The sequence below is a fragment of the Chanos chanos genome, chromosome 6, assembly GCF_902362185.1.
Source record: "Chanos chanos chromosome 6, fChaCha1.1, whole genome shotgun sequence".
NCBI lineage: Eukaryota > Metazoa > Chordata > Actinopteri > Gonorynchiformes > Chanidae > Chanos > Chanos chanos.
In genome coordinates, this window is record NC_044500.1 from 16,896,465 (window position 1) to 16,916,570 (window position 20,106).

The 20,106-nt window shown below is 43.3% G+C and overlaps 1 protein-coding gene across 2 annotated transcripts in view; it reads right to left on the minus strand.

Moving 5' to 3' along the window:
• usp32 (ubiquitin specific peptidase 32) overlaps positions 1–20,106 on the minus strand; it is a 35,474-nt gene that overhangs the window by 10,203 nt on the left and 5,165 nt on the right. The window contains exons 2-20 of one of the 2 annotated variants that reach the window (XM_030776235.1): positions 18,807–18,934; positions 14,790–14,895; positions 13,477–13,595; positions 12,161–12,320; positions 7,723–7,854; positions 7,260–7,367; positions 6,715–6,830; positions 6,213–6,275; positions 6,018–6,101; positions 5,700–5,761; positions 5,137–5,239; positions 4,784–4,973; positions 4,487–4,665; positions 3,677–3,817; positions 3,241–3,358; positions 1,812–1,966; positions 1,493–1,574; positions 1,232–1,306; positions 225–363 (exon numbers count right to left, since the gene is read on the minus strand). In XM_030776235.1, coding sequence (XP_030632095.1) covers positions 225–363; positions 1,232–1,306; positions 1,493–1,574; positions 1,812–1,966; positions 3,241–3,358; positions 3,677–3,817; positions 4,487–4,665; positions 4,784–4,973; positions 5,137–5,239; positions 5,700–5,761; positions 6,018–6,101; positions 6,213–6,275; positions 6,715–6,830; positions 7,260–7,367; positions 7,723–7,854; positions 12,161–12,320; positions 13,477–13,595; positions 14,790–14,895; positions 18,807–18,934 — 2,260 coding nt within the window. Of the gene's footprint in view, positions 1–224; positions 364–1,231; positions 1,307–1,492; positions 1,575–1,811; positions 1,967–3,198; positions 3,359–3,676; positions 3,818–4,486; positions 4,666–4,783; positions 4,974–5,136; positions 5,240–5,699; positions 5,762–6,017; positions 6,102–6,212; positions 6,276–6,714; positions 6,831–7,259; positions 7,368–7,722; positions 7,855–12,160; positions 12,321–13,476; positions 13,596–14,789; positions 14,896–18,806; positions 18,935–20,106 lie in introns of both variants that reach the window. The other variant, XM_030776234.1, reaches the window with a different exon arrangement.

Genomic DNA, 20,106 nt, shown 5'->3' on the forward strand with positions numbered 1-20,106 from the left:
CTTTAATAATCTGGTGTACATGCTCTTCACTAATTTAGTTTCTTATGAACTGACATAATCAATAATTTCTCACAGAAAAAAAAAAACGAACAAAAAACCCTACAGCCCAGCATAGAATTTACCCAATATCTAGAACAACCCTTTAAACGACTCAGCGTATGTTTGAGTGCACGCAGAGAGAATGTGTCTGAAATGAAAGGTAGATGTTAAGTCTGTGTTCTCACCTGTTTAACTCATAGAGGTGTCTCCCTGAGATGAAGTAGTCAGTGAGTGGTTTCGTGTTACTCACACACTGGATACTAGAGTTCATAAAACATGTGTTCCCCAAGTTACTCAAACCTGTAGCTCCTTTCTCCGTGGGAACTGTAGGAGACACATTCAACATTTTCGTCGCTGCTTAGTATCTTTTGACCATTGTAACTAAGTTCATCAGTTTTTCACAACTTGTTTTTAATTGTATATAATTCAGTTCTCCTACACTGAGGTCAATCCAGCCTTTTTTTCCCCTCTCAGACAGCTTATTTCACAAATACTGCACTGCACCATTTACTGAAGCCGCTCATTTCCTTTTCACTTCAGCTTTTTTCACTTTAAACAGTTACTGAAAAGCACAACAGTGAATTGGGAATTCTCTTCCCAGGTGGCCATATTGCTGTTTTTCAAAACACTTTAATTAACCGTATAACCGTATAGTTTTTTTTTCGTGGCTGTGGCGGTTGTTGAAAACACACTAATAACGGAAGGCCTAATGTGACAGATGGAGGACGACAATTGAAATGCAGGTAAATATCTCTGCAGTCCATGTGGTGGGGATAAATTCGATGTCTTTATAATATCAGTGGCATGTAAAACAGGGAGCCCAACCACTTGTGTGGTCTATCTCCATTCCCTGCTACTTTAACCACGTTGTTTAAGCTGTAAATAACAGCACCACCACCAACGCAATTCGCTGAGTCATAACTGATGCGATTTCTTGATTCTTTGATAGCTCTGAATAATTTCTTTTTTCTGGTGCTGCACTTTCTAAAACCTTAACTGTAAGAGTGCGCTGTAATAGGGAACCGTTACGTACGTACGACTGTCGTGAAAATTACATTATTAATGAAAAGTTATATTTAAAGCAGGAGAGAGGATGGCTCATGTTCTGAGAAACACAGGGACTGTTGTATACAGGGAAATGTGAAAATTTGCATAGGATTTTCCATGCCTTTTCAGGGGCTCTGAACATTACCTTTATGTCTGTCTATTTTACTGCTGTTGGCAATGAATGACATCTCCTCTGGCCAGCTCATATCTTTGTTTCGAACTGTATGAGAAAAGAAAAAAAAAAAAGAAGGGGAAAAAAAAAAAAAACATGAACATTTCTCATTACTCCAGTCTTTTTCATCACTCAAATTGTGCACGCTTTGCAATTTCACCCACTGCGCTCAGCGAATGTGAAAAAAAGAAAACTTCAAATGAGACACTGAATGAGTAACTGATAAAGACTTGCCCTCAATAACTAAGTGCTGCTCGTCTTGAATCTTCAAACTTTCCAAAGTGTGGTCCTCGTCGTCGAGAAGGGTGAGGTAATTCTGGCGAAGACAATTCATTTTGAATATCATACAGAATTCTAACACGGTTTCGAACCCACATAAACCAAAAACCATCTACTTCTATTTACCTACCTAACACAGTTTACGATTCCATATATCTGTCAAAGTAGCGTGTTTACGAGTCACAGAAAGTCCTAAAGGCCAATATGGACATACAGCTAAGACATAAGGGTGACAGTTATGTGCAGGGCCAGGCTGTGAAGCGAGGGCTCTCACCTCACTGTTGTAAAGCCAGATGCGCATGTCCTCTTCTTTGATGCGCAGGCGCTGGGACAGGTACTCGTGGATGTCCTTAATGGTGGCCACACGGCTGAAACAGCCTGTGTAGGCCAGGACTCGTTTGAGAGGGGCGTTGGGAGAGGGCACGTTACCTGTGAGGAGAACGGCGTGGACATGTAGCCTAGTCAAATTCAAATTTATTCAGAGAAAAACAACTAAACTCGTGATATCCGCTAACGCTGTCTTCTCCCTTTACCATCACATTATTGCGATGCAGTGTAGATACGACAGGGGATATATAAGCATGAAAGAAACCTGAATTCAGACGAAAGCGTTGATTTTCACAGCTTTTAATGTTTCTTAGTCTAAACTTGTCTATTTTAGAATATAAAACATGTTAAGAATAACAATAAACTCATTATCATGGACACATATAGGGGCCACTGTCTTTCTTCAGATCATTCATCCATCCATCCATCCATCCATTCCTCAGTCCATGCATAACAGGGTAACCACACTTTAGTAAGGCAATTTGGAGAATCAGTTACACTGGAAAAACACAGGCACTGTCATTCTCACAACACAGAGGATTAGATAAGGCAGCAGCAAGAAAGGGTATAGCTGATTTTTCCTTAAAAGGACAATTCAACTATTCATCAACCAACATGATTGTGGTCAATAAATTAGAAAAAACAGTATTAGTCTAGGCTAAACTCCAAAAAACAAAAAAAACCCCAAAACAAAACAAAACAAATCTAAGGAAAAAAAATTGATTATTGATTTAGCAAGAAGAGCCAAAATGATCTTACAATCTGCGCAAATCTGATTTCAGTCAAAAGCAATCAACTGGAAAAGCACCCATTTCTCAGCAGCACGCAGCAAAGCACAGAGTGAGTTTTTATAGGTTTGTCCTCTAGCCTTAAATCTGAGCAGGGCAGCGGTGCCTTCACTGAAGGTGAATAAGATCAAATCATTGGAAAGCACCAGACATGAGCCATAACTGCAGCCAGGCATCTGATAGCCAAAATAAGATTAGATGGAACCTAATGCTCTACAGCTCAATGCCCCAGTGCAGCACAATCAGGTTATCAAAAGGTTTCATGTCCCTTTGTAGTTAAGCCATTTTATGTAAAGATGACTCCCATAACCGAACAAGATACCACATTTGTACGATTAAGAGGGGAAGGGGGGGGGGGGGGGGGGGGGGGGGAGGCAGAGGTTCAAAGAGACTGAATGGCAGCTGCTGTTGCGTGGGCAGAGATGGGTGTTTTGGGTTAAGGTTTCGCCGTATTGGTCGTGCCTCGTTTCGAGATTAGGCAAACTGGCCTGCGGTAAGGCTTTGGACAGGCCCCCCCCCCCCCTTCTTGCTGCGGGCTTACGTTACCTCGGGGCAAATGCGGGGGGAACATTCGCAGGCTGATCATACCCATATTGACCCAAATGTTGGACTGAGGCGTTCGCGTAGCGGGTTGCTGTCGTAGGAAGAGTAGGTAGCGTGGGAAGAGCTCCAGCTCTGCTTGACTGCTCTTGGTATCTCTGATCACCTGAGGGACAGACAGGGAGGAGTTTGACTGTCAGTGAGAACAATGACAGTTCAGTTTCACAATCATGCACCACACACATGCAAACAGACCATTACATATTTTCCATCATTTCAATTCTTCTTATACATAAACCAAGCCTATGTATTTACAGACATACTGAAGGTTTTTAGCAGGCAATGATACTAGAGACAGAACCACGTCTTGTCCTCAAAAACCTCACTTTTACGGGTTTTTTAGAGCATGAGTAAAAAGAATATGGTCGTGGCATGTGACAGTGAGGAGTGCTTTGAACTGGAGGTAGAAGAAGGGTGTTCATACCGGTCTGGGCAGACTGAGGTTGGCTCCATACCAATGGTAGAGGGCTCTCCATACCGGCTCGGGCACCGTCTCAAAGTCTCGGCCTGCCATGAGGTGAATGGATCTTTTCAGCCGCCCACCCTCCATGGTCAGCGTTGGTGCCTGCAGTGAAAAGAGGACAGGAACACTGATGAGTTCCATTTTGCCCCCCCTCTCCCCCAACCGCTGCCCATTGATGTCTCATACAGATGAGTGAGATACAGCCATTCCCTGTGTACTAGTTTTTCAGCCTTAATGACCAGACTGTTTGAAGATAAGACCACGCCGGTGGCGATACACCATCTGTCTCATCAATGTTACGCCAGGAGAGTAGGAGTCGGTTGAGTTGGCTGGCAAAGACTGGTTCACTTAAAAAGGTTTATGTATTCACCGCGACAGTTTAGAACCATTTTAAGAACGACACTTCTCTAGAGGTCCTGTCTCAATTTTTGATGGATGAAAGACTTTAAAATAAACAATATTTGTAGCTGCGAGGTTTGTTAATGAACAAATTCATAACAACCTTTTTGTCACTAAACACAAACTCCATTTGTCTGAGTGGTATTTGTTATTTGGGCTCCATTTGTGAACGCTCTATATAAGAAAACAAAAATCAAAAATGACAGTTTAATATTGCTTTGAATTCCCCATTACACAGCTGAAACTGGAATGAAAAACAAAAACCACACTGTCATTACTCACTCTCCTAGCTATTGCTTCTTAAATACTAAGTTATCTTAAACACAAGGAGGAAACAATTCCAGACAGTAGGCGACATTAGTAGACGCTCACCTTCATCGCCTCTGTAGTGACCAGGGGCTGGTTGTCAATGGCGCCCGGCCTCTGTGCTACCATGTGAGAGGGCAGGTGTCCGTTGGCGCTAGAAAAGCATTGGTTGTTATTGTCGGAGATGTTGTGCTGCCGTGCAAAGCAGATGTCCGTTGCCGAGGAGCTCCTGTGCGGGATCACACCTGAGGAAATGACATCGCAGATGGCATCAGAAAGTCTGTGCCCCTCAGCGCTGGCACTACACGGAACCACAGGCTGAAATTCATTGGCAAGGTGAAAGGGCTGGCCGCATGAACTCACTGTTGCTGGTGTTTTCCGGGGCCTCCGACGGGCTGGTGATGTGGTCTGGGGATTTGTCCTCCAGGGAACTGGGAGAACTGGCCAGGCCGTTGGCCCTGATTGGAGCAGGCTCCACAGAGGTGGAGGATTGAGGGCTCTTTCTCCCACTGCCCAACACAGACGGCTGCTCCATAACGATGGACTTGTTTTCCTGTCAGAGACAGAGAGAGGGAAAAATCAAAACCTGCTGCTTCTTTGCAGAACACTGCACGCATGTGTATTTGCGTTCCAGAAAAATCCAGAATGACTGGACAACGCGTGGAACTAAAGAGGAAGACTCTTGGACGGATGGAGTCGTTTGCTCCGTCACTCACATATTTGACGTAGTCTTTCCACTGTTGCCACCACTGCATGGAGATGAGGAACCAGTTGTGCCCCGGCTGTAAACCATGCCTGCTTTCCCTCTCCAGCCACCCCCTGTACAACACAGACCAGTCAAGCAACTGCCACGTCGCAAACTACCCACAAAAAAAGCATTCATGCTAAGAAGAGACGAGCACTAAATCGATGCCAAAAACAGCCTAGAGAACAATGAGACTGGTGTTCCTAAAATAACCATGAAAGACTGTTCAACAACAACAAAAAAAAGATGCCCGGATTACCCACTACGTTATATTTTCACCAGTCTTATGACATAACATAACTTTGCCTCACAGTCTGAAGTGTTTTCTACTATTCCTTGGGTGCCAGCTGAGTGGGACGCTACCAATCATCATTATCCTTCCGTGTGGGGATAAGCTTTCGAGCAGAACTCATTATGCAAATAGAGCACTGACTCAGAATAAACGAGATAAACCCACTCGCAAACAATGTGGAGGGTTTGCATGTGAGATTACGAGATGTTGATTGGTAAATGAAAAAGGGTCTGCTCTTTCACCTGATGATTTGTCCCTCCTCTTGAGGTGAGGCTGGTCGCAAGCCCAGGACGATATGACACACCTGCAGCGTGTGAAAGACTTGCTTGATTAAAGAAAAGCTAGAGGATATTCATTCATCAACAGCATAGATGACAGAAAAAAAAATCATGCCAGGGATTTACAGGGGATCCAGTTTTAAAAAAAATCTTGGCGCTCGAGAAAACAAAAAACAATCTCCAAACAAAGAATCAAATGTTTCGAGAATGTTTTTTGAAATGTCGTCATAAAACGCGGGTAATCTGTGCGTCTACATCAAGTTTGTCGCAGACATATTTTACCTGAAAGAGCAGATTGAGGAATTCATTGGCAAGTGCGCTTGACACACTCCAGATCTGATAGTCTTCTAAAGTTAAGTGCCCCAACTGTCAGAAGCCAAAAAAAAAAACCCAGAGAGTGGTTAGCGGAATAGGAGCCAAAAAGAAATACAACTGTCTGAAACAAATATATCTCAAAAGAAAAAAAAAACAAATTACTTTAGTAGTGTCATGCATCTTCAGGATGTCTTCAACGATGTCTGACACATTAGCATCCAGTTCCTGCAGAAGAACAAAATACAGAGAGGACAAATGCTAAAACAAGTTGCCAAAAAAACCATAACCAGAGAAGCTGGAACAGAAGGACATGAATCATAGGGTGTTATGCATTTTCAGCACTTGTAACCCAGTCCCGAAGATGAATGCAAACAGTCATAGACAGCATGAGCTATGTAAGAAATATCACATTTAATTCAGTTATGTCCAGACCGAAATTCAAAGTTCTGCTTTGCCAACAGAAACCATGAACTCTGATCTCAGACTTTACGTTTGGAGTTAAAAATGTAACTGTCCTTTGTTTTTACCATCAACACAGCCAGTAAATGAGATTTTGTTTTCCAAACAAAGCCTTGGGGACACATGCTCACAATATGGTCTCTGGTGTTTTAGTGCTTCTAAAGGCTGGCTTGCAGGACTGGGTATTTAGCCAGTCGGTACTCACGGGAAGTGTGTCTGTACGGTTGTCCTTCCACACTTCCTGTAAAGCCACCACCATTTCATGGATCTCATCTCTCGACAGAACTCCATCCCTATCCACGTCGAAGACTTTGAAACAAACTGTGCGAGATAAGACGTGGAAAAAAATATGAGTTAATGAATTAATTTAACTGTTTCCCAAACCAACGCACAGTCGACCGAAACTTCCTTTCTTCATTATGTATGGAATATCTCAGATTGACTCTGAACACTCAGTACCATGTAAACAAATCATAATCTTATCTAAAGTAATACGCGTTGGACAAAAAAGACTGATGGTGTGATAAGACGCACACAATTGGTTATCACGTGAGGTGATACAAAAGAAGCTGACATTGTGCAATCATTACATCGAATACCTTTTATGTGATAAGGGCATTTAAAGAGCACGCGCTTTAAATGACAAAGGACCAACATGAATGATTGGCAGAACTTTTTTCACAGATTCTATCCCCCCCCCCCCCCCCCCCCCCCTTTCCCTTTACGTTTTAAAGAGATTACGTGGCTTACACTTTTGTCTCTCTGCTACAGGACCCCGGCAACATGCTGAGAGACCGCATGATATCTCCTTAAAGTCAATGTGATTGTCCCGATTTTCATCAAAGGCGTGAAAAAGGCCTGGAAAATGGGAATAGAATGTCACTGTTCCGATTAACGCAGAAAGAGTAATTGGATTTCTGGAAGACATTTCACATCAGGAAAACGATCCAATATGTTTCAAAAGTAGAGGCATAACTCTTAGTAAAGTTAAATTGACATCAATGAACCGTGAATATCCTTCTCAGTTATGCATACCCTTCAGATCTGTATCAGCTGTAGCTCTGTGTGTGAGTGTGTGTGTGTGTGTGTGTGTGCATGTATGTGTGTGTGTGTGTGCATTAGTGGGGTTAATGTGGACATGAGTGCATGTCTCCATGGAAGACAGGCCCAACAGGGTCTCCTTAAAAACTCTTCTTATAAATAATTCCATTACCTTCACTTAGCGATGCATGAATAGGGGGTGAGACAAGGGGGACAAAGGTTTCCAGGTCAAAGCGTCCAGTTCTCGACTGAGCTTTCAACAGCCAGTAGCGTTTCTCCAAGTCAATGATATCTGATTCTTCTACTGCAAACAGAAAGGAAAGCATACATGAGAAATCAGAGATTTTATGGTCCGGTCTTCTAAGGACTCTTCCATCTTCCATTAAAAAAAAAAAAAAGGATGTTTGTATTGGCAAGACAGATTTATATAAACCTGGTTCACATAGGAGATGTGTGTCATGGAAAACCAATAAAGGTGTAATATACCAGTTCAATGGCATAGCCTAAAAATAAATGATCAACCACAACCAAAACATCTATCTGGAAAAACAACGACAACAACAACAAAAAAAACGGTCGTAATTCCAATATGCAGCAATGCAGGAAACCTGATCTTGGCAGTAAATATCTTACATAACAGCCTGTTCTTCAGGGCTTGGAGAAAGCATGACCCAACCTCAGAAGACTGAAAGGGAGGACTATATAGAGCATGACAGGGTTTATAGGTGCTATGTCCACTGCCCTTTCGTCGCCGCAATCTCCAGATTAGCCTAATGGGATTGGGCTGATTCTCCTCATGGCCGCTCCAATGCTCCACAGTCATACGGTGTCAGATGGAGTCAAAACACCGCAGCACAAGATCATTATTTCAAGCCCCCGCCCCAACAAATAATAATAATATTACTACTGCTACTACTACTACTACTACTAACAAGAATGATAATGAAAACGCCGAGGCTAAATTTAAGCTTAGCTCATCAACAAAAAAAAAAGAAAAACAAAACTCTATTAATAGCAGCTATAAAACAGCAGTTTCTAGGGTGTGCTGAGGATCATGACAAAAGCCAATATAATAATCCGCGGTAAAGGTTGCTCAGGATTGCCTTGCAGTGAAATGGGACTCGCTATCGCTCTCAGTGCCTCTGAATCATTCTGGTCACATTCTGTCCCTAACAACACAGTCAGGATCAGCTCTGTTCTCCCTCCCCATTATCTGAACCATCGCAAGTCCTCCCCGCTCCAAAATCTCTTCTCCTACACAAACAAAGGCCTCAAGCCACAGATTGACTGCTGATATTTTGACAGATGATTGAAGGTCTGATTGGAAAAGGTTAGGCCTGTTATTTTAGTGGGTCAATAACCATTATCGGCCCCATAGCTCAGAAGCACCATAGTTACAGTACGAATGCAGGATCTTGAGGGCCAATGGGGAGCATGAGGGAGAGAACTATTGAGAGCAAGAGAAGGAGAGAGAGTACGAAAAACCAAGAAAGGTACTGGGAGACTCAGGAACACACAAATAAATGATTCACAATGTTATTTTAAGGCTGGTGAGTGGATGTAGCTTGAGAAATAATACGGAGATGATTAATAATTGAGGAGCATGCAGGTGAACACTTATCTACACAAACTATCTTTTATAACCATGTTGAATGCTGCATACTCTCCAAAATGCATTTTCATTTTGCAGGGAAGAAAAAACAAAAAACAAAAATAAACTACACAGCTCCCTGTGGTATACAACTGCACTACAACATATTAAATGAATTTGGGTTTAAATACAAATGCCTAATAAATGTAGTGAGTGTTACATTATCCTTATTGAAAGCAGGGAACAAACAATGATTAGTTCAGCAATAAAGCAAGGCTTTGGGGGAAACAGCTACCTGCTTGAGCATTATTCATGACCGGGGTATTGGACAGTGACTGCTAATCTATAAAACTCATTACACACGGTATGGATCAGCTCCAGACTATCTTTCATCCTCTGTGTCTGTGCGACCCTGATCTTCATGCACACCTGATTGTATAAAAGAGGGACAACAATCCATTTCATTTCATGCCTGTACAGTCCTGTAATATGAACCACTAATGGACAGCCATGGCGCGGGAGTGCCGCGCGGCTTACGGACCAGCAGTAGCACTGTTTTGTTTCTGCTGCATGAGGACGGTAGCCTATCAAGCTGTCAAAATCCATTTCTGCAAATTAGTTCCACTGCGTTTCCATATCTCTACCTGTTTTACCATAACAAGTCAAACTGAGGAGACTCTCTCTCTCTCTGGCTGTGGGATAATAGCAGGTCTTTTATGAGAGCAATTTAGTATCCCAAGCCACATCCATTTGAGTTCTTTAACGCTTCACTTATACCAAAGGGCAATACGACACAGGTCACCCAGGCTAAGTTATTGTTTTTTTTTCCAGTTTAAAGGGAAATAGACTCTGGTAATGGCCAGAGTATACCTCTCAAATTGGGATTTCATAAAAGTCAAAGGGTTTTTTTTTTGAGGGGTGGTTTCAAGGATTACTCACAATTGATTGAGAGAAGCAATTCACCGAAGACAATCTTTAATCCAAAAGTCTAATGTACTTTAGTCTAATGACCTAGACGATCTACATATTACGGACTTTTTTGTACCCACCTAGAGGTGCGACTTTGTCAGAGTGACAACAGAAGAACCATACCATATTCCACAGTACATGTGAAAGGTCTGGCTGCAGGACGCGGCAAGTACCATAGTAGACTCCACACAAGTCAGACTCAAAATCAGGAAAAAAAAAATCTACATGGCACACGTCCCCAGAGAAGCCTTTGTGTGTTCTAATAAAAAAAAGCTTTAGTGTGATATTCTAAAATGCCCGTAGTGTTCCATCGCGGTCTCTCCTTCTCCGACAGGCCACGTGCCTAGCGTCCGAGGGCCCGCTGTTTGTGTGCGGCATGTTCCGGAAGGAGCATACACGCTCGCGCTCACGCTTAGAGCATGGGACCAAACACAACTCCCTAGTTTGCACAGATCTCTCTTGTTGAGCTAAGAGGATAATGTGGTTGCAGGCAGCAGATTACCGTGCATCTTCCAGGTTCCCTCTCTGATTGGTCTTATACAGACTGAGCTGTAGATCTTTCCAGTACTGTCCTCAGCTGACAAAACAAACCAACTCTAAATTTACCTGCCCATTTGCATAACCAGAAGATTTTGCGGCAACGCCAACCATTGCGCATTGGCCACTCTAAAGGTAACGGGTAGGCTAAAAAAAAAAAAAAAAAGAAAGAAAAGAAAAAAAAAAAGCCATGTAATTGTGTTGTTTGTAGGGCAGGGACGTCTAATCACGACATTAAACATTAAGACACTTACAAACTGCTCTCCTGAGCCAGAAGCTGCAATAAATTAAAAATGATCCAAGAGGATCTCGGTATGTATTCCTGCATAGGTCACTGATGAATGGGTTTCATGTCACAGTCAGTCATGTGATACTGATTTTCTGTCAATGGTGGAATAATGCTGTGTCTGCTTTAAAAACAAATCTATAAAGTGTATAAATAACTGGGGATAGTCTGACTCCTCTGTGTCATTTAGATTCAGTCTGTCTGAGCCTCCTGGAGGTAGACAGCTATTGTCTGTTTCAATAAGCACATCTCTGTGATCATTGTAAATATGAGAACTAAAAACAGAGCACCAAATTCACACGCAGAAGAAGGCATGCGATTTGAAGAAATGCACTTCACAAGGTTCGTACGTTTACTATTTGAAGTAGAGACAACTGCAAAGTACTCAGAAACTGATGTGGGGTAAAACAAAAAAAATGTTTGAATTGTAAATAAACTGCACTGGCTCTCGATGCCGAGAAGTAAAAACTCCTTTAATATTCTGTCATGATACTCCACAGCCCCACAGACTCATACAGAGGAAATTAATAAAGGGAGAAGAGGAAGGTCAAGTCTTTGCTTTTCCTCCGTTCTGTCGCTGTGGTCTGTAATAGCAGGGGCTTGCGGTGTCGGGCGGATCCGACAGCTGTGGAACCATGGCCCCCTGCACAGCAGGATTGCCTCAGTGCCAGCACCAATGCTGGTTGAGAAGTGCAGCCTGTCATTCACTATTATCTCACAGACACCATGCTCCCAGTGGAGGAGAGAGAGAGAGAGCGCATGATTGTGTGAGTCATGAGAGAGAGAGAGAACTGGGGATAATGTGCTTCTCATACGGACATCTGCAAAGTCTGGGTTTTCTCTTTATTGGGGGAGAGAAGGGGGGGTGGAGAGAAGGAGGACTTTGTCCTCTGACTCTTGTCATAAAAAAATGTACTTTTATTTACTAAATTTGCTCACACCTAACTACACTATTTATTCAATTTGTCTACACCTAACTGCAACTCATTGTTGGTTGTGACAGCATATCAATTAATTGGCTCCACTAAACAAACCTTGATTTTCATTGTAATTTTTCATGCAGCATCCAGGACTACTCCCATCAGTATACTCTGTCCTTGTGACTCTTTTTCCTCAACTGAGGATTTTACATAAATTAAAGCAGGTGGTAAACTGACGAGTTAATACAACCACAAAGATGTGCTACTGGTGCTGTGTTGTGTTACAGCTGGACAATGCTGGACTTACAGTGGGTGACTCCAGCCAGAGTCTGGTAGAAGGTGGGCGTGTCGCTGTCATCGGTCAGGGTGACGCAAACGCCGCCTGACAGCAGCCAGCGCGAAAACGTGAAAGCCTCTTTGTTCTGCAGGAGCCAATTCTTAAATCTCTCATAATTCACCTTCTCTCCCTGCCACAGAAGAACACAATGACACAAATTGAACATGTAACATAACAGATACTGCCATGGAAATGGACTGTATACATGTCTTATGGTAAATGAGCTGAAGGTATTTGCTTATTAGCTACACAACGACATACTTTCCTGTGGGGATGACTTTATTGACAGAAATACAGTATCTTTTGGATTTAAAGTGTGGGCGGAGGAGGGAATATGGGATGGAAAGAGAGAGGGACAGAAAGAGGGAGCGAGGGAGAGAGATAGAGAGAGAGAGAGAGATGAATACACTCATCGACCGCAGAAACATTCGCTACAGTGGATTGTATTTTGAGGCACACACACAGAGAAAAGCCTCTGGTACAGAAGAATGAGTAAGTGACAAAACCTTGCTGGAATAGAGGATAATCAATAACACTTCTACTGCCGTGTAGGCTTTGCCTGACATAGAAAAAAAAAAAAAAAGAGGTGAAAGCAACCGAAAGGCCTTCTCTCACATGAGGGGTGAAGCAGAAAACAGGAGGGAGTGTGAGTCAGGCTAGCATTGTTGACAGCTTGTGTTATACTGGGTAAACATTTTGCACTGTCACCTCTAAAGCCTTGACTCTGAGAAAGGCTGGTGTCTGTTTATTCCTTTGAACAGAAAAGCTAAACCAGCCTGCAGATATAAGTGTATATATAGTTTCCCATCTGATGCATAGTGAGCTAACTTTCCTGGGAGACAGATCCAATTTAACACTGGAAAGCCCCTCCTAATCCAGTTACAGGAAAGCCAAGTCAAATACTGCAACCCAGTCTGTCTTTGCGGATTAATTTTCTTTGGTGAGGAAAATCTGAAGAAAAGAGAAGATATGATTCTGTTTTGATTTGTGCAGATCGTTATCAGAGGGCATGTTAATGCATGAGCTGATACACTGCACTGAGGTGTGTCTCCAATTTTCACTTTTAAATTAGCTTTTTTTTTTTTTTTTACCTCCTGTCTGTCACGAAAGAACACACAGTGGGTTCATTAGGAAAGCTAATTAAGAGTTTGTTCTGGAATTTTCTCTCTTGCTAAAGGATGAATCGTCAGTTTCTGAGAGTTGATGTTGTGCTGCAGGTAAAAACTGAGGCTGTGACTGAAGCCAGCGTGTTCTTCCTTTTTTACGGTCAGTAATCTGACACTGACCTCTGTGAAGCACTTCCTCAGAGAGGGCGGGACTTCCCCGTCCATGGTGCGGAGCATGCTCTCCACATCCTCCCGCAAGGCGTAGCTGCCGGACTCGCTGGCAAACAGGCTGAAAATGTCTGTGAAGGAGAGAACATGTGGTTTAGCAGAGATATACACACACTCCTCAACAAACGCGCCCGCACTCACACACACACACACACACACACACACACACACACACACACACACACACACACACACACACACACAGTGAGAGAGCAGAAGCTAATGTGACCCAGCTCTCCTTATCAGAGCCCAGCAGGCAGTGTGACGACTGCACTCACTCTCTGTGCCTTCATGTCAATCATATCAGTCAAATCTTAATGTGACACACAGCTTCAATCTGGGACAGTCAGGGTAAACAAGGACAGTAGGAGTACAGCCCTCGCAAAGCAGATTTTTAAGGGCCCTTTCCTATCCCAGAGTAACCATGAATAAAAATGCTGAGTGGATCTATCAGTAATGCAAAGCGCTCTACGGCCAATTTTTCAAAGCAAAGGATATTCAAAATAGATTTGTGAATATTAGACGCAAAAGTTGTGCGTGTTCGTTAGAGGCCTATTTTTACGACATCGTGAAACATCCTGTGGGATCAGTGAGAGCTCTAATAATGAATCACATTTGAAGCGAAAGAAAAAAAAAAAAAACACCTTTACTGCTAAATGGAACAGACGAACTAACCATCCAAAGCTAATCCTACAGGCTTCTCCTGGAGAGAAAAACAAAAAGAAAAACTACCAGACACCCTACAACAGGTTAATTTCTGCTTCAAGACAGAAATGATTCATTTATAAACAACGTTAAAAAACAAAAGAATGTAGAGACTAAAATCTACATCAACATTCAGGCATGAACATCTCAATCAGCCTATGCCGAGAGCCAACGATAACACACGCAGAGCGAGTTTTATTCACTCTGTAATGGAGCTATGTTCAATTTAGAAAATCAAAAGCAGACATGTTGGCTGAATCACCATAACAACAGAATGCAAAGCTTTTGAGACAGGAGATTAGTCTCAGTCTATTTCTCTAGGAGAGCATTTGGAAAACATGCACCGGTAAGAAGCACTCTCTCTCGTATACAGAGACTGAGTTTGAAAAGTAATTGTGCTAGTCAGCACGTTTTGCTGTTTGTTGGGTTTTTTTTGGCGTTGTTTTTAATAAGATCTTATAGTCCTGTGGTATTTAAAGGGGAACTTTGTCAAAGAGGAAATCAGCTCAGGTTTACACAAGGGTGGGATAAAAATAAATGCATTGGGTTGCTGGACTTACATTTGGCTTTTTCCTCATCTCGTCCTCTTGTTAAGAGAACCAAGCCGACGATGAGATTATTGAAGTGAAGCCCTTTAGAAGTGCCACCAAATGAGTTGTAGATCACCTAGAGAAGACAAAGAGACAACATGTTACCAATACGCGATGTCCTACAGCCTCAATCCTGTGGAGGCAGTGACATTTAATATCCAAAGATACTGACAGATCCGTCTGAGAGGGATCACAAGGAAAAAAGATGAGAGGAAAAAAAGGGACAAAAAAACAGGGAAAAAAAGAAAGAGAAACATAAAGGCACAGGACACAGTTTTCAGAATTGAAAACATACAAGACCTTGCGCAGCGTGGGCAGAGACCCGAGAGTAATCTTCCTTAACTGACACTGTTTTACTACACCCACTTCCCACCATTAAGGCCCTTGGGTTTTCCCCGCTGACAGTGGCAGGACCTCTTCCCTTCAGGGTCAACACGGCCCTTAGCAAACACAGAGGAACTGGAGAGCAGCGCCGACAAACTTGTTCGCCAGAGTTAATTAATCAAGGCAGTGCTTTTTCACCCTCTTGTTCTCCTCCACCACTATCTATTGATATATCTGGCCCAGACACGGGTCAGGGCCACGGGGCAAAGACAGAACGATGGTGTCGGGGCGGGGCGGGGTGGGGTGGGGGGTGGTGGTGGTGGTGGGGTCGTTAAACTACAGCTTCTAGGCAGTGTAAGCACTTCACTGGAATACAAACTCCCTTGAGAGCCTCCAATTTTCTTCAAAAGAGCTGTAGCTGAATTTGTAATGTGGATTTTTCTTTTTCAGTGGCGAGCGGAGAGACAAAACAGTTGTTTGTAAGCAGACAGGAGAGAAGATTTTTACAGCGGTCGGCGCATACATAAGTAATATGGCACTATGCACGTGGCGTTCTTTTCTGTCTCGAAAAGCGTGCACATCTATTTCATATTCGAGGCTGAGAATTAGCCTCACTCTTCTCATGTAAATTTGCTCTGCCATGCTCTATTTCATGTGACAAGGGCATGCACAGACCAGAGAGGAGGAAGAAGCAGTGGTAGAGGAGGAGGGAAGGGTGTGTGTGTGTGTGTGTGTGTGTGTGTGTGTGTGTGTGTGTGTGTGTGTCAGAGCTCAGACAAAGACGGGGCGCTGCTGTTGCTGCTGTTGTTAGCGAACGCTTGTTTTGTCTGATCACAGCAAGGTACCTTGGCAACCTCTAAGAGGAGACAGCACATAGTAAGGGAGACAGTTACGTTTTTGTAGGATACACCGAAGAGCTAAAAAGAACAGTGTGAACAGTCCCGGGTGGAGCGGAACTGCTCACTGACTTTCTGAGCCTCTTTTGCCCTCTCGATGGCATGCAATGCCCCTTTGGTGTGTTCAGACCAACCATTGACCACAGGGACAGGAGTTTGCTCATTCCTAAGCATCACACGTGTGTGGATTAAAGGCTGGGAGAAAGTGTGAGAGAGAAAACATCACAGAGATGCTGCTGATCAGTGGGAGGTGTTAGCTGACTGTGGCTATGGGGTTAGGGTCAGAATGACTACATCAGCTCCCTCAGGCACACACTTATCACGGTGATGTAGAGCGCTGCCGAGGTTGCTGGCTCGCTCCTGTCAGGGCCCCACTGATGGACGCTGGCTGAGATGTCACCCTTTACCCAGGAGCTGAGAATTTACTGCCCAGGGGCCGGAGTCACTATCTACCTGACGCCTCATGGCTCACTGAATACTGCAGGCTGGTGTGTATCTGTGTGTGTGTGTGTGTGTGTGTAAGAGAGTGTAAGAGAGACCATGTGTGTGTTTGTGAGTGAGAGAGACCATGTGTGTGTTTGTGAGTGAGAGAGACAAAACTGTGTGTTCTGGGCTGAAGAACACATCTGAAGCGTTGAAGGGTAAACACGCAGAGCAGAGCATATACAATGTTTGAATGCCAGGATATTTCCACTTTTCCTTCCTAATTCATACATCAAACAGCCTCCCAACATGCACCAGGAAGCATTAAAATGACATGCAGTTTTAGACAGTAAGAAAGCGAATTGGCCTGACAGAAGAGCTGGTGTCAGTAGTCCAGACACCTCTGGGCAGACGACTGACTTGCCACATGAATTAACTGGAGATTTCGAGATTTTCAGTTTCAGATCAGTGTCATAACAGGGCTGTGGGAAACACAAACTAAAAATATCTCCACAATAACACAACTGCACCATGGAATTCACGCCATGTTTACCAAGGGCGAGTGACATTGCAACACTGGTCAGTGTATTTTGCTGGATCACCGCCGTAACTGAGAGTTCAATTAAGTGCCAAAGCAAAAGTCTCTTCAAACACAGGGTGAGCAATTTTACAACACACAAACACACTTTAAATCAAGGCAAAAATTTTATGGAAATGCCAACAAATTCAATTCCGTTGCAAGAATTTGCCGAACAGAGTAGCCGAGATATTGAAAGAGTACTTCAAAGACAAATGCTACTTCTGTAGCCAGTGGAAGTTGATGAAAGCCACACAGAAACAAATAAAGCAAAAACAAATGACTCTGCGAGATAGTTCCTATGGCAACCTTTGACTGAGGCAAAAGTTTAGGCAGGCTGGGTTTCTGATGGAACAAAAGGCAATTGGCATTCGGCGATAAGTTTATGCCTAATGTGTTTCTGAAAAGATCTTTGAGTGGTGTGTAAGAGCTGTGTTGAGGATGCTGGTTTAAAGGACCAGAGGCAGACTGACTTATGAAGACAGGGACAGGCTCACTCTGAGTCTGAGGACGATACCATGAGACAGAATGTGCCTCAACCTGTCTCACTGTTCGACCAATCAAATCTTTACAGCAGAGATACAGACTCATTCTGCCTCAACCAGACGAGCAACAACCAAATGGAAGTGCAACTATGAATGATAAACATTTAGTGTCAATGTAGCAGATTACTGCATATATGAAGGGGAAAAAACAAACTTTGGCAAACAGTCACCTGAAAACGTGGGAAGGGCGATGAAATGTGTAGCTTCACAATTTAGCAGATTGAGCACAGACATAACGGCATCTTGTTAATTTAAGCGGGTTGCCTTGCTGACTTTAACGGGAAAACACACTGCTTTTTTAGATCTCATTACAGGCGACCATTTCATGAATGCTAAGAGATGCATCCGGAAAGAAAAAAAAAAAAAAAAACTGAGCAGAAGTTATTTCAAAGTACAGCCAATTCTGCAAGAAATGGAGTCCTCAGTGCAGTTCTAATGAGGAACATCATTAAGTCAGGAATGGTTTTTCAAGACCATTTTAAATAAAACAAGCCGGAATTTGTTCGGACTGGGACTTTAAACCTAATTTCATGTCTGTAAGACGCTTCCATCCCCCAATACCAACTGAGCTCCGATTCCTTTGAACTTCTTAGTCGTTTGAAATCTCAGATGTTTTGCACAAATGAAGGAGACAAGCGAAGAGTCGTTGCTTTGGGTGCCATGGAGACAAGACGAAATGCAGGAAGACATCCCTACGGTTAAATGGCTCTGGTCACTATACGAATGGTGGGGGAAAAGAGACAAATGAAAATGTACTCTGAAATCCACGGTGTGTTCAAAACCGGTCTCGCCTATCCTTGAATATTTCATCTTTTGAATGCAGACAGCTCCATTCAACTGCCTATATGTCAGCAAATTTGAGTGTTGGACACAAAAATGTGTGTGTGTGTGCGCGCGTGTGTGTGTGCGGGTATTTGTTTTTCCTCGAGGGCCAAAGAAAGGCTACAAAACTCCTGCAAAATACAAGTCAGACAGGGGTACGAAATGGCTGCATACAAACACTGCCCTGAGTCTGCCACCCAACATATTTAAACTCCAGTATCTATCTGTCAGGAGAGTGCTGTAACTGAGTTCATGATATGTCATTTCCCTCAGTCATGCTACAACATAGTTGTTCGAGAACAGCTGAGACACAGCGGAGTTGGTGAGGGGGGGCCGGGGGGGTTCCAATGGTAGCTGTTGGGGTGTGGTGTGAATGGCCCTGACCTGGAGCTTGGCTTACCTCTGCGACTTTGGGTGGAACCCCATCTCCTAGCACTTCCTTGTAGAAGCACTGCTGGGTCATGTATAAGGACAGGCCGCAGGTCCTCTTGAAAGCATCTTTGAGCCTCTTCAGCTCCACATCAGTGACTGTCAAAGGAAACACACAGCTGTTACTGTTCTGAGGGCATGAAGCACAGGTGCTCAGACAGGCTGAAGGTCTAATGTTTACTTAAGAATGTTAGTATCTTGTCTATTGAATGGAGTGACACCTTTCTGTGATAGAGAAGTTCTGTTGTTAAGCCACCTCTTATGATAAAAAAGGACCAGTGTCACCTCTGTAAATTGCTCTGAATTCCATTAAGAGAGTGAGTTATGGCGGCAAAAAAAAGCCTGCAATTCAGCACTTTTTTCACAACGTGATCTCTTGCTCTTGCTCTCTCTCTCTTTTTTTATTCTCCTCTTCTCCAACACTTTTCAGTATCCTAAACTTGCTGCACCTGCTCCTTGTGTTTAACCCAGACCCGTACGGCTGGTGCCTTCTTCCTTTCTCCAGCAGTACCTCTCCACGCTTGGCCTTGGTCTGCTCATAAAAACAGGCCTCAATAAAACACTCACCCACTGCTCAATAACCGCCTCCATAACTCGTCTTCACAGGTTCAGAGCCAAACTAGACTAGCAAGACCTCACAAACCAGGAAATCCCGACAAAACAGTGTGTTTAACTACCACTCCTGACACACAGTTTACGGCTTTTCAGCTTTAGTACTGCACGCTGAGAATATGGGATGGACGTTGACCCTTGTTATAATCACCTCCCTCACAGTGTAGAATACGTAGATATGGGTGTGTATGAAATGGTTTGGGGCACAAACGAAGGAGCACTGCCAAAAAATATATATATATAAAATGAGCTCTTAACATTCAGAGAGAGCTTCTGCTGACTGACGTATTGGACAATGGGAGTTTTTCAGCATGCCATGGATACATTATACAGAAGGTGTATCTCTCTCTCTCTCTCTCTCTCGCTGTCTCTCTCTCTCTCAGCTCTGGCCAATCAACCTCCACGTGATGCAGTCCACCACAGAAAGGCCTCCATACAGCTGGCACTTTCCTGTCTTTTGTTGTCTCCTTTTTCAAAAAATCAATCACGGTGTTTTCCAGAGACTATGTGAACACTGCACTGTAGCTGATATTGAGGTTGACTTTGCATTTTGGCTTTAACAAAAAAAAGAGACGATAGCATTTTTTCTAAACACTGGCTCATGCATACTGACTGGAGAGGCATGAAATTCACACACACACACACACACACACACACGT